This window comes from Xyrauchen texanus, chromosome 9 (assembly GCF_025860055.1).
Source record: "Xyrauchen texanus isolate HMW12.3.18 chromosome 9, RBS_HiC_50CHRs, whole genome shotgun sequence".
Taxonomy (NCBI): Eukaryota; Metazoa; Chordata; class Actinopteri; order Cypriniformes; family Catostomidae; genus Xyrauchen; species Xyrauchen texanus.
The window spans coordinates 10,142,651-10,156,742 of NC_068284.1; the positions used below are offsets into that span (position 1 = coordinate 10,142,651).

General features: G+C 37.8%; 1 protein-coding gene across 1 annotated transcript in view; it reads left to right on the forward strand.

The window, feature by feature from the left end:
- Window positions 1-75: 75 nt before the first annotated feature.
- The window catches only part of cdc73 (cell division cycle 73, Paf1/RNA polymerase II complex component, homolog (S. cerevisiae)), a 37,786-nt gene continuing 23,769 nt past the window's right edge, over window positions 76-14,092 (forward strand). The window contains exons 1-10 of the mRNA XM_052134442.1: window positions 76-212; window positions 5,418-5,523; window positions 5,788-5,857; window positions 5,953-6,015; window positions 6,138-6,190; window positions 6,327-6,415; window positions 7,015-7,228; window positions 10,299-10,397; window positions 11,807-11,885; window positions 12,663-12,727. Of these exons, the coding sequence (XP_051990402.1) occupies window positions 82-212; window positions 5,418-5,523; window positions 5,788-5,857; window positions 5,953-6,015; window positions 6,138-6,190; window positions 6,327-6,415; window positions 7,015-7,228; window positions 10,299-10,397; window positions 11,807-11,885; window positions 12,663-12,727 (969 nt within the window). The 5' untranslated portion in view covers window positions 76-81. The remainder of the gene's footprint in view (window positions 213-5,417; window positions 5,524-5,787; window positions 5,858-5,952; window positions 6,016-6,137; window positions 6,191-6,326; window positions 6,416-7,014; window positions 7,229-10,298; window positions 10,398-11,806; window positions 11,886-12,662; window positions 12,728-14,092) is intronic.

Genomic DNA, 14,092 nt, shown 5'->3' on the forward strand with positions numbered 1-14,092 from the left:
TTTAGACAGGCAATGTCCGGAGCAGCCATGTACCGAAGTTGCGGGTCTTAAATAAAACACTCGTCCTGTGGAGGAGTGATCATGGCGGATGTGTTGAGTGTTCTTCGCCTGTACAACATCCAGAAAAAAGAGATCGTCGCGAAAGGGGATGAAGTTATCTTTGGAGAATTCTCCTGGCCAAAAAATGTCAAGACGAACTATGTCATTTGGGGGTATGTGTGCGGTCTATATTGCTTGTTTATCTTGTTGTTTTGATGTGAGTTGGTTTAGCTGCTAATGCGCTTCTGTTGAGCTCGTGCTGCAGAGAGATTCGTGTTGTGTTTAAACTATTGAAATGAAGAGACTTTAAACTGGATAGATACCCTATAGAAATAGTGAGATTATAATATATCAGCTGTATGTCATAAAACAGAAGTGAGCTGCCTAGTTGGACAACATTTTAGACACTACAGGAGCGGCGCATCACTAACTTCTTATTTGTTATAGTGTTGACATTTAATCATATGCATAAATAAAAAAAAAAATGCAAGCGTTGTTATGAAGCAATCACCCACTATTAACACAAAGTAGTCCCTCTAAGTACCATAGTTTAACGTAATTTTTTGGGATATGGGACAATGGCGATACCATGGTTGTCTGGACGTTGTGCTGTTGAATCCATGCATTTTTAATATGGTTGTCTTGATGTTGTCATGTTGTTATCCCATGCTTTTTTAATATGGTACAATGGTAATACCATGGTTGTCTGGATGTTGTGTTGTAATCCATGCATTTTAAATGTGGTACAATGGTAATACCATGGTTGTCGGGACGTTGTAATGTTGTTATCCCATGCATTTTTTAGATGGTCCAATGGTGATACCATGGTTGTCTGGACGCTGTACTCTTAATACCATGCATTTTTAATGTTACAATGGTAATACATTTTTTTTTTTTTTTTACCATGGTTGTCTGGAGATTAAAACCACCTGCCTAATATTGTGTATATCCCCCTTGTACCACCAAAACAGCACCAACCTTCTATTCTGAGATGATATTCTTCTCACCACAATTGTGCAGAGCGGTTATATGAGTTACCATAGACTTTGTCAGTTCCAACCAATCTGACCATTCTCTGTTGACCTCACTCATCAACAATGCGTTTCTGTCCGCAGAACTGCCGGTCACTGGATGTTTTGTTTTTGGCACCATTCAGAGTAAATTCAAGAGACTGAACATTGTGTGCGAAAATTCCAGGAGATCAGCAATTACAGAAATACTCAAATCAGCCCATCTGGCACCAACAATAATGCCACGGTCCAAATTACTAGATCACATTTTTTCCACATTCTGATAGTTGATGTGAACATTAACTGAAGCTCCTGACTTGTATCTGCATGATTTTATGCCCTGCTGCCAAAAGATTGGCTGATTAGATAATCGTATAAATGATTGTTGGTGCCAGATGTGCTGGTCATGCTATCACCATTGAACCATTTTTACACTTCATGCAACTCCTAGAAGAGGCACTGACCGCACTGAGAAATTCCAGTTTCGGTGTTTGTAGGTCTTTACATGATCTGCTTCCGTATTATATCATAAATGCAATGCATAAAATATCATCACAGAAAATTCCATACAATATCATCACAGACTTCAAAGGGAATAAAAACTCTACCTTGTACACTGCTGCCTCACTCCCGGATGACTTTTTATGAAACCACACCGCCCTCGTGGAGAGAGCTCCCACGGCCGAAGCTACAGAGGTTAGTTCATTCTCCGTCTCTGTAGCGGACGTAACCCGATCCTTCCAATGGGAATATATCTGAAAATGTATCGGGTCCAGGTGGAATTGCGGGCCGCGTCATCAGTGTGCATGAACCAACTGGCTGGTGTTTTTACAGATATTTACAATCTTTCCCTCTCCTTGTCTGAAGTCCCCACATGCTTTAAAACGTCCACCACTGTGCCTGTACCAAAGCAATCCAAAAATCACTTGCTTAAATGACTGGCATCCTGTTGCTCTGACCCCATCATCAGCAAATGCTTTAAGAGACATCAGAGATTACATCTGCTCTGTGCTGCCTGCCTCACTGGACTCACTGCAACAACCGCTCCACTGTTGATGCCATTGCATCTACACTACACACTGCTCTCTCCCACCTGGAAAAACACATATGTGAGAATGCTGTTTATTGACTACAGCTCAGCATTCAGCTCCATATTGCCCTCCAAGCTTGATGTGAAACTCCAGGCTTAAACAGATCACTGTGCAGCTGGATCCTGGACTTCCTGTCAAGCAGACGCCAGGTGGTTAGATGGGCAGCAACATCTCCTCATCACTGACCCTCAACACTGGAGCCCCACAGGGCTGTGTTCTCAGCCCACTCCTGTATTCCCTGTACACACATGACTGTGTGGAAACACATAGCTCCAATGCCATCATTAAGTTTGCTGACGATACGACGGTTGTAGGTCTGATCACTGACAATGATGAAAGAGCCTACAGAGAGGAGGTGCACACTCTGACACGCTGGTGTCAGGAGCACAACCTCTCCCTCAACGTCAGTTCAACGTCTCCCTCAAAGTAGCTTGTGGTGGACTTCAGGAGAAAAGACGGAGTACACAGCCCCATCACCATTAATGGAGCACCAGTGGAGAGAGTCAGCAGCTTCAAGTTCCTCTGTGTCCACATCACTGAGGAACACACATGGTCCGTCCACACTGAGGCCGTTGTGAAGAAGGCTCTCCAGCGCCTCTTCTTCCTGAGACGGCTGAGGAAGTTTAGAATGAACCACCACATCCTCACACGGTTCTACACAGCACTTTAGAGAGCATCCTGACTGGCTGCATCACTGCCTGGTACGGCAATAGCACCGCCCACAACCGCAAAGACCTGCAAAGGGTTATGCGAACTGCCAGACACATGGCGGTATGTGAAAAAAGCTCTGAGAATCATCAGAGACTCCAGCCACCCAAGTCATGGGATGCTGTCACTGCTGTCATCAGGCAGGCGGTATCACAGCATCAGGACCCGCACAAGCTGACTCCATGACAGCTTCTTCCCTCAAGCAATCAGACTTTAAAACTCTTGATCGCTCACGATGCATATATCAGCACCGCACTTTATTAGCCACATACTGGAATTTTATACTTCTCTTAATAACGCACTGGCAACTGACCATCAACACACTTCATATTTATTTCCACTGGATTGCATGGGGTGTGGGGAGGGGGTGCAGTTTATTTTTTTTGTATACAGTCTGTAAACCGTATATTATTAGGTGTATATTGTGTTGTGTAACAAGATGTGTAAACTGTGGTATGTGTAAATCAGATGTTTATTGTATGTGTCATTCTGCTATGTTTCTTGGAACTGCACCCAAGACTTTCACACACTGTTGCACTTGTGTATATGTTTGAGTGACCGTAAAGGAATTTAATTTGATTTTGATATTATTTGATCTTCAAGCTATAACGCATTAAATGTAACTGCATTTTAGATGTAACGGCACGGTGTTTCCTTTAAAGAGCTCCGGTTCCACGTATTCCACAATAAAAGTGCTTTTATATGTATTTGACTTATTGTGTATTTTTGTATGAATTCCTTAATACTTTGCAATCTACATCACCTTAAACAGTTTAAATTGCATCTGTACTGTGAGCTGTGTAATTCTCAGTCAGACGCGAGCTGCAGTGCTGCTCTCACGCGTCAACAGAGTTTAATGTGGTCTCATGTTACATTAAATGAGCTCAAACGACTATTTGACAACTTTATGTGGTCGACGTTGTCAATAACATCGTTTCAGCCCTTTTGGACACATATGAGACGAGTCAAACCAAATTTTACTCATTATGCGTATTGACTTACATGTACAAATTTGTATTGTGCAAATTCTCAAATTGAAATCTACAAGCTCTCCAGTTTTCAAAATGTCTTTACCTTCCAACAGGTACGTTACACTGGCGTGTAGATGATGTAAAATGTCAAAACATTCTAAGCAAAATAAGTCTAAGCAGAAAAGTTTAAAGGGGTCATGACATACTTTTTATTTTGTTGTTGTTGTTTTTGCACCAAACAGTCACAATTTATATTTAATATTTTTCCACCCTGTCTCTGGCCATCTGTGTCTGAAATGCTCGATGTTATGCTGTCTGGCCCTTTAGGATGTCAATGTAAACGTCCACTCTTGTGATTGGCTAACATCATGCAGCCCTACATCATACAATACAGAGATATTTTAAACTTGATCTGAAGGAAATGGACCAAAACAATAAAACTAAATTCCTAGGTTAACACAACGCACCCAACACATTTCATCTTAATGTATCAAACTGTTCACTCAAGCACAGAATAAACTATGACATTTTTTACTTAGTTTTTTTTGTCCAAAAGTCCACTGAAATCTTCTGAATACACAAACGTATTCAGTTTGTTCACACACAGAACTGTGTCTGCATGTGTTTCTCCCAGTCAGTGGCAGAAGCAGAATGTGTTTTTGAAAGTCATACTTGGATCTCTTAAATTGTGGCACACATCACTGGATATGCATTAAAATGATCAAAAGATGTTTACAATTAAAAATAACTCAGATGGGTGCAAAAATGGTCCAGGACGTCTTCCAAACAGCACAACAATAAAACAGCGCAGCTAAATGAAGCACAATGGGGGATCCTTTTTAAAGTTATAACTTGACATTGCGTCTTTTAAAAGTGCAACGATGTATGAAATATACAAAAAAAATATTTAAATCCGGACAGGCACATGAAGGTGTCCTGTGTAAGTCCACTTTGGATGAATCTCCCATTACAGGCACATCTCTCTCTTTACCTGTTTGAATGAGCATCAGTGGGCGGGGCCAAGGGTGCAATGCTGAAAAATAGGCATTGATGTCTTGCTGAAGAGGCCGTCATATGCAGATATATTTGGTCCCTTGTGACGCTGAGCCATTTTTGCAGCTTGATTTAAATAAACGCTATTTATATTTAGAGTACGTTTTCAGTTCTGAAACTTACAGTATGTTTTTATAGTACAATGTCCTCTTATATGTCAAAAGAACAAGCAAATTTAGGTTCTTCATGTCATGACCCCATTGAGTTGACGTCATTGAACGCATTGTAAATGTTTTTTCATAGTTATACATTATAATGTAATGTAACTATAACTATGGCATATCACCGCTCAACTACAACTCACTGCAGTCAAATTAGGTACATTTCCTTTGGAATGCTTGCTCATTAGATGCAATCACAGGCGAGTGAAATCTGAACATTTTCTAGCCACTGGCTAATAAGATTTATTTATTTGCAGAGAACTTTAATTGTTTGTTACCCTTCCATTTCAGCATAGTTTACAGTGATCAAGAACTAGTTCACTCATTGTTAATCCTGGTTCAAATTTGGATTTAAGATCGTTTTATGTTCTTATTTAATTGCAGAACTGGAAAGGAGGGACAACCTAAAGAGTACTACACTCTTGACTCTATTCTATTCTTGCTCAACAATGTACATCTTCCTCACCCGTCCTATGTGCGCAGAGCTGCGGTAAGTAAAATGGATCATGCTATTGAATATCTCTATAGAGCTATGGTTTTATAGTCTCACAGAAACTGACAAGAAATGTCAAAGTCGCGTTTCACCACAAAATCAAATGGGGGGGGGGGGGGAATGCTATGGAGATGAGCTGGTTTGAGTATTTCTGTAACTGCTAATCTTCTGGGATTTTCACACACAAGCATCAATCACATTTTGTTTTGATAATGTAGTTTATGCACAAGTGAATGGAAGGGTCTGTTTTTGTGATTGCAGACAGAGAACATCCCTGTCGTAAGACGACCAGACAGGAAAGACCTGCTTTCATATCTCAATGGAGAAAACTGTAAGTGTAAAGACAAATCCCAGATTACTAAAGTAACATTCTCATCTATCCGGTTGTCATTTAAGTGGATTTTAATGGCAGGTCACTTTTTACAGCATCATCAACGAGTATCGACAGAAGTGCACCCATTGAGATTGGTCTGCAAAGGCCAACACAAGGTATGCGGTACAGTTTTTATTGTTGTTTTTCTTCAAAGTCCAGTATTTTCTGTAATTTGATGTATGCACTGGGGTTAAATGTGAAATTGAATAAGCTGATATCAGTGTAATTGTTTTGACAGTTAAAAGAGCTGCAGATGAAGTGTCATCAGAGGCAAAAAAGCCACGGGTTGAGGTAAATTACTTAACTTTATCAGCACAACAATGTTACTCTGCTTTGTATCTATAATCTGCTCTCAACTCTGTACTGCTTAGAAGTGGTGTACACACTGCTATTAAATACATTTTATTTTTCATGGTATGTGATTCAGGATGAGGAGCGAGTGCGTCTGGATAAAGAGCGTCTGGCCGCTCGTCTGGAGGGTCATAAGGAAAGCATTGTGCAGACAGATCAAATCAGGTATGACTTGACTGATCAACCTTTTTAACACTGCAAGTGTCTGCAAAAGTATGTTGTTGTCCCCCATGTTGGTGGTTGGGTTTCAAATACATTTTAAAAATAGCAAAAAAATGTTTTATTATTATTTATATGATGGATATGAACTACATATTCTCATAGTTTTTGCTAGGGCCGTTACATCAAGATTAGCGTTCGCTTCTATGGTGAGTTATCTCTTAACTCGACTGCTGTCATGGCAGAGCAACAGTTTGAATAGAATATTGCTGAGAAAGTTAAAAGTTAAAAGAAAGTTAAAGCCAATTTACAGTATTTATGCAACTTGCCAGAATAAAAACCCATCCAGTTTAATGGTTGCAAGGTAACCCTATCGCCCCCCTTGAGTTCTGAGGTTTGTTCCCACCACGGTAACGCAACAATGCACTTTAAACCTTTAAGCTTGGATGAAAAAAACGTTTTGACCAACACAAAATAGGTATCGTTTGAAAGCTTAGAAGCTCTACTTTCCAATGCATGCAGGCATTATGACCAATACTGATCAAATGCTTTGAAATTTGACACATGTAGGTCTCTAGTGTAACTAATGCCTCTTCTGGTGTCAGATCGCTGTCAGAGGCCATGTCTGTGGAGAAAATCGCTGCTATCAAAGCCAAGATCATGGCCAAGAAGCGTTCTACCATCAAGACTGACTTGGATGATGACATCACCCTGAAACAGAGAAGTTTTGTGGACGCAGAAATGGATGTGACCAGAGACATTGTGAGCCGAGAGAGAGTCTGGCGGACGAGGACGACAATTTTACAGAGCAGTGGCAAGGTTAGAAGAAACAATAAAAGTGTATAGTCAAGGCTTTCTGCTTTGAAATCTGAATTGTAAATACAATAGTTTAAAGGAAGGCAAAAACATGCTGTTTCTTAGGCTCGCTAATTAAAATAAGTTAACATGTTTTTTTTATTTTTAAAAGGCAAATATTTGATCAAAATGATGAGAAACTAATCAAATATAATTAGTAAAATTAATATTTTCGTAATGTAACTAGTTAAAAGGTGTCCTGTATAATTAATACATTAGCTATAGAATCGAAATTGAATTATGAGCTTGTGAATCAGAATGTAATCGAATCGGAAAATCTTTATCTAGCATTTTCCAGGCCTGAAAAAGTCATGGAAATTCTATAGTGAATATACTATAGGCTACTATCATTGGTTAGATATTGCTGTTGTGTAGATTAAAACTAGCTTGCAAGCTAGAGTGATATCTGATTTGTGAGTTGTTGTTTTTTTATGTTGATTCTTTTCAATAAATTGTTTAAACCGGTGAAAAAATTTGTCTGAATAAATAATCACCGCAATGATTCTGAATCTTAATTACATAAAATAAAAAATTTTAATTTTTTTTATTAAATAACTGGAAAGGTCGTAGTTAAAAAAAATTAAGAATTAATCTTTCAAAAAGTGTGGGATCCTAGATCTGTGCTGCACTTTTATCCTGCAGTTGGCAGTGTTGAAACGCTTAAACTGCTGCTGTGTTATTTTTAAGAACTTGGGTTTTGATTTCAGTTCATGCTCTGCTGGTCACCCAGGTTTATTCATACTGTTGCATTCTATGCATGTCTGTTGTTCAAGCACTTTGCCAGCATCTGACAGACAATGAAAAAAGTATAATCCATGTAGTACTACAATAATTGGGGCTTAGATGTACCATATAATGTCTTTTTGATACACATTTTAAAAATAAGATTTTTGTATTTATTGGAAAATGTAATTGCTAATTTTAAAATACTGTATACAGTACATTCAATAAAATAAGAAAAATGTATGACACAATGGAAGTCACTGGGTTGAGAAAATTTGTTCTCAATGCGTTGATGCCAAAGCATATCCATTTTAACCCATTTTTTGCATATCTGACTTTAAACTTTTTTTACATTTTGTTTTTTTGTAGTCTGTGGAGCTAAAGACAAACCCAATTGAAACAACATACACAGATGGTTTGAAATCAGATTTTTGTTTTGTTACGATCCGTCTGTCTGAAAGGACGAATCGTATTTCAAGTAGTTTTGCTTTATCATTTGATGGCTTGCCAATTTTGTCTTCCAAGTGATTTCTTCTTCATTTAAAGGAGCAGTGTGTAAGATTTAGAAACCCTTGTTATTAATACACCTGTGGCTGTTAAGTGAACTGCAGACGGCTACCTGTAGCTCGTGATCGCGCACACACTCCATAGTGATGCCAGCATCGACCAAAACAATGACATAACTTAGAAAGAGACTGAACGTGATTCACCGACATCATGCTGACAGATGAGGCAGCATGATTAAAATTACACAGTTATGATTGTTTTACTACAAACTTTGAGACTGTATATTATATTTGACACTCCAGGTCTGATTATGCAAAACTGTAGTTTAAAGTAATCACTTTTCTTTGCATGATACATTGACTGCATTTATATGATAGCCGATGCCGGTATTAGCTAGCTAGCCAGCTTCATCAATAGCTGTTAGCTAAATTTGTTGGATGATGACAGTTGCTGTTTATAAAGTAGACTGTACTTTATACATATGTTGACACAATTCAGTTTTGATGTGATTCCATCACAACTATCATTTTGATATATCAATGCGCTATTGTTTTATAATAATAGATTGTCTATATTTTCTGTATAACCAAGTTATGTTACACTAATGAATGGAGCTTTTTGCATTATCTTGAATATTGTCTAGCATTCATTTCATGTGTTATTGTAGTTTAACTTGCTGAATAATTACAGATTATCATTGACATTAACCTGACTTTTAGTATAAAGAGAAGATCGTTGTAATTATTTGAAAATTACGAAGCAAGGTAGCTTGTAATTCATCAGTGTTCGCAAGAAATATCTAGTTAGCTAAAATTACACAGATCAATCGTTATGGCACTATATTTCACATGCTTTGCAGTTATGTAAGATTACCTGTCCAATAAGAATAAAGCCAATTCAGGGTTGGTTTTGGTCCCCAAAACCAAACGAATGCGCTGCCGATGTTCACTCTAGTTTTTGCTCAACCATGATCACGTTCCCGATTAGCCAAATGGGATTCAGTAGATAAATGTTTTTTTAGTTATTTGGGGGGGCTTAAGAGTTTGTGTAGGAGTCGGTTTTGTGCAGGGATCCGGACGTTTGCTGGATTCTATCTGTAAGATAACTTTGCCTAGTGTTGCAGACTGTCTGTTGACGCTGTTGGATAGCGGAAGCACTGAGGCAAGGCTCTCAGGAGCGCACATAAACGTCACATCCTATGGATTTTCCCAGCGAAAGCGACCAGCTTGAATAGGCAACCGAGGAAGTCCGGGAAGGGCTCATTTTTTAAGTTGCATTACAAGCCGTTTACACATTGGCAAAAATGTTTCATATTGCACCTTTATGTCTTTATGAAAAAAAAAACAGCTTTAAAAGTCCTACTCCCTGAAAGATATTAATGAAATGAGTGTCCAGAGAAATCGCACCGGTCTTTGTGATGGCTCTAGACTCTGTAAACAGCAAACCACAGACACTGTTGCTTTTCACCTGTCAATCATTTTGCGTGTTTTCATAGTGTTGTAGTTGCAGTTAATTGAGGTATAATGCATTTTTATGACATGCTGTTCATAACAGTTGACCGTTGATGGTGCTATTTTGCAGCTGTTGTTTTTAAAAAAAAAAAATCATTTTGAGATCTGGGTTTTGGAGAGAGGGGGCGTGGCTAATCCAACGGCTACGTTTTGTGGTTGAAATCGCCTACAGCACCTTTTAAGTAATTGTGCTCTAAAAAGGAAGACGATACGAGTTAGGTTTGGGAATATTGACCTAATTAGATTTTGAGTTGTGCATCAGCTCGTTAACATTTGTTCTTTTCATGTTGCAGAACTTTTCTAAAAATATATTTGCTATCCTGCAATCGGTGAAGGCCCGGGAGGAAGGGCGAGCACCTGAACAGAGACAGACACAGAACCAAAACCAGGTGGTAAGTACACTACAACGTACAGGGCGGTTTTCATAGTGTGTGGTTTCCATTTCCTCTTCGAAACTCTTGACTCTTTGAAACATTTTCTTTTTGGCCATGTTTAAAAATGGATGTTTTGATATGAAAGGTGTGTGAACGGGCAAAGTCCACTGACTGCACCTAATGGAGTGAATTTGATGTAATTGGTGTTTTGACAGATCAGTTTATAATCATTATAATGCTTATCAGATCATTAATGTTGATTCAGTTAGTTAAAAATGTGTTTCTTATTCATATACAAATGCACATGAACTACTGATGTTGTGTAATGTGTAGTTTATGAATGACTTAAACATCTATTATTGAGTGTCTCCAAAAGATCTTTGAGGTTTGGGCCCATTGGGCCCATATTACACCCATTTTCCAAGAAAAAAAAAAGGAAGTCATAAATTACCAAAAATGTAAAGAGGGTTATTTCCTCTGCGTTAACCATATCATGATCTTGTATATTTTACAAACAAAATCTACACATGATTTCACTCATCAAAGTGAGTGAAGGATTTTAAGGGATTTCATCAGTTATGCAACATAATGATGCCATTTAGCAAGTAAATGAATCTTGAAATGAACTCAAGCGTTTCAGATGGAAATTTTGTGTTTTGAACCATTTAAAGGGCAAAGTTTAGAAGCCTTTACCATTGGAGAACATGAGATGCAGAATTTTACATCCATTTTACAAGTATACAAATAAATAACTACATTATTGGACATTAAAATTTAAGACTGCATAAAATGTTATGATTCACATGGTGTGAGGTGGAAACCTGGTGTAATACAGTGACAAGATAAGTATGTGAACCCTTTGGAATTAGCTGGCTTTCTGCATGAATTGGTCATAAAATGTGATTTCGTCTTCATCGAAGTCCCAAGTATAAACAAACACAATGATCTTATGCTAACAACACACAACCAATTATTAACTTTCATGTCTTTACTGAACACTTTTGATCGTAGGTATTCAGAAATCTCTTTTTTTTTTTTTTTTTTGCGCGAGGCATGGTACACGTCAACATGTGCTTCTTGTCACACAATGTCGACCCGGCTTTAGTTGGCGTATAACAATGTACTTTTGTAATCTACGTTAAAAGTTTAAGTCAGACAGTATATTAATGTTCAAGATCATATTTATTTCTCTGTTTATTTCTATCATTTTTTTTTCATTAAGTTTTTGCCTTCACTTACATCTTGCTTTCAGTTCATTTTAAATGGTCCTGCGATGTGAGAAATGAATTTTAAATAAACAAATATTCAAAATAATCTGTTAATTTCAGGTCATAAAACAGAATATGTAAAATCAGGCCATTTTGATCAGACTATTTGTTGAAACTATGTTTTTTCTTATTGAAATATTTATTTTCACAACCCCACAGGATCCAGCAATACGAAATAAACAGCCTGTCCCGGCAGCCTACAACAGATACGATCAGGAGCGATTCAAAGGGAAAGAGGGTGAGTTGGTTCTCACCTCAACTTGGCCATACTGGTTACATCCTCCATCCCATTCCATGCCCATTTCTTTCGTGACTCAGAACAAGAAGTAGCAGAAGCAACCACAGCTGCTGCCAGCTTTCGAATCCATACTGTATGTTCACAACAGTCATGCATCCAAGTTTGTTGGGATCAGATCAACTTGACTTTTTTTCTGTAGCCGTTTCCATAATCACTGAGTGTGCGATACATAGTATTTTTATTACAAAAGTTTCAGATTTTAAAAGTCGGGTAGTGTAATCCAGCCTTAAGGGGCGGTTACAAGTTGAGACCAAAGTTCAAGCTTGGTGAACTCTGAACCTAAATTTGTACGACCAAGACGAGGACCAATAGAAGATCGAAACGTCTCACGCTGACCTTTTGGCTCAATACAATGAATATATATTTTAAAGAGTGTTTTGTTGTTGCAGGAAAGTGAGTAGACGATATTTTTGAACTTGTTTTTTTGTGATGTTTTATTTACTTGCACAGAAGTCCTCCCGCATTACATTATATTGTGGTCCGTTGCGTTGTATGAAAAACATTTGTATGCTCCAGGCCTGGTGTGACCTCCCCCTATAACTGTAGCAGCATCTACTGTATGTTTGTAATGATATCATGTTGTGATGATATGAGAGATGGAATGAATTCCTTCAAAAAATATGTTCCCAAGGAAGTAATGAAATTGAGGTTTGTAGAAGAGTTGTGTGAGATATATGAACAAGTGTACATTTCTGTTCTGTTTGTTTATTTTAACAGAAACTGAGGGATTCAAAATCGACACAATGGGAACTTATCACGGCATGACTTTGAAGTCAGTGACGGTAAGTTTATTTGGTTTGAGGAAATATGGCATTTATACTTAAAAAAAATATAAAAATTAAAATAATCCCAATTACAATATCAAGGGGAAATAATTATAGTTTTTTATTTATCCTAATCATGCTCTAATTTGAATACAAGCTTTTACTGTTGATTTTTCCTAGTCATATTTTACTAGGTTACTTGGTCTAGGTTGGTTATTAGTGTAAATAACACTAATGCTGTTTTTAATATAGACTGTTGTAGAAAAATGAAAATACATTCGTAGCATACTGCCACTCTTGCTAAACATTAACTTGATGGGGACTTGACTTGAGCTTCCTGTGTTACTAAATTATAACATAGTAAACATGTTTTAACAAGAGCCAGATAAGCTGAAAACTTTGGATGTCACATGGACTAAACTTAGTGATTTCCTGTTATGCTGTTGCTGATATGTAAAAAAGGAAGAAAAGAAAATCAATGGCAGACAAATGTTTTAGATTCACAGATCAACTCGATTAACACTTTATAAACCTGTGTCGCCTACTTTGTGATTTCCAGTTAGATTTTCTTTGGATTGAGTGTTGCTCTTGGTATAAGGTTAATGTGGGATTGAAACTTCTTTGAAAAACTTCTCAAGTGGACTTTTATAAGGCAGCAGTGTGTGCAATAGAGGTGTCTGTCTACTGAGAGTTTTCTCTTTACTAGTTAGATGAATACAGACCATGACATACAGTTGAAGTCAGAAGTTTACATGCACCTTAGCCAAATACATTTAAACTCAGTTTTTCACAATTCCTGACATTTAATTGTAGAAAACATTCCCTGTCTTAGATCAGTTAGGATCACTACTTTATTTTAATTATGTGAAATATCAGAATAATAATAGTGATTTATTTCAGCTTTTATTTCTTTCATCACATATTGCTAGTGGGTCAGAAGTTTACATACACTTTGTTAGTATTTGGTAGCATCAAATCTTTGGGTCAAATGTTTTTGGATAGCCTTCCACAAGATGGATTTGGATGGATTGCTGGAATTTTGGCCCATTCCTCCAGACAGAACTGGTGTAACTGAGTCAGGCTTGTAGGCCTCCTTGCGCGCACACGCTTTTTCAGTTCTGCCCACAAAGTTTCTATCGGATTGAGGTCAGGGCTTTGTGATGTCCACTCCAATACCTTGACTTTGTTGTCCTTAAGCCATTTTGCCACAAATTTGTAGGTATACTTGGGGTCATTGTACAGTTGGAAGATTCATTTGCGACCGAGCTTTAACTTCTGGCTGATGTCTTGAGATGTTGCTTCAATATATATCCACATTATTTTCCTTCCTCGTGATGACACCTATTTTGTGAAGTGCACCAGTCCCTCCTGCATCGAAGCATG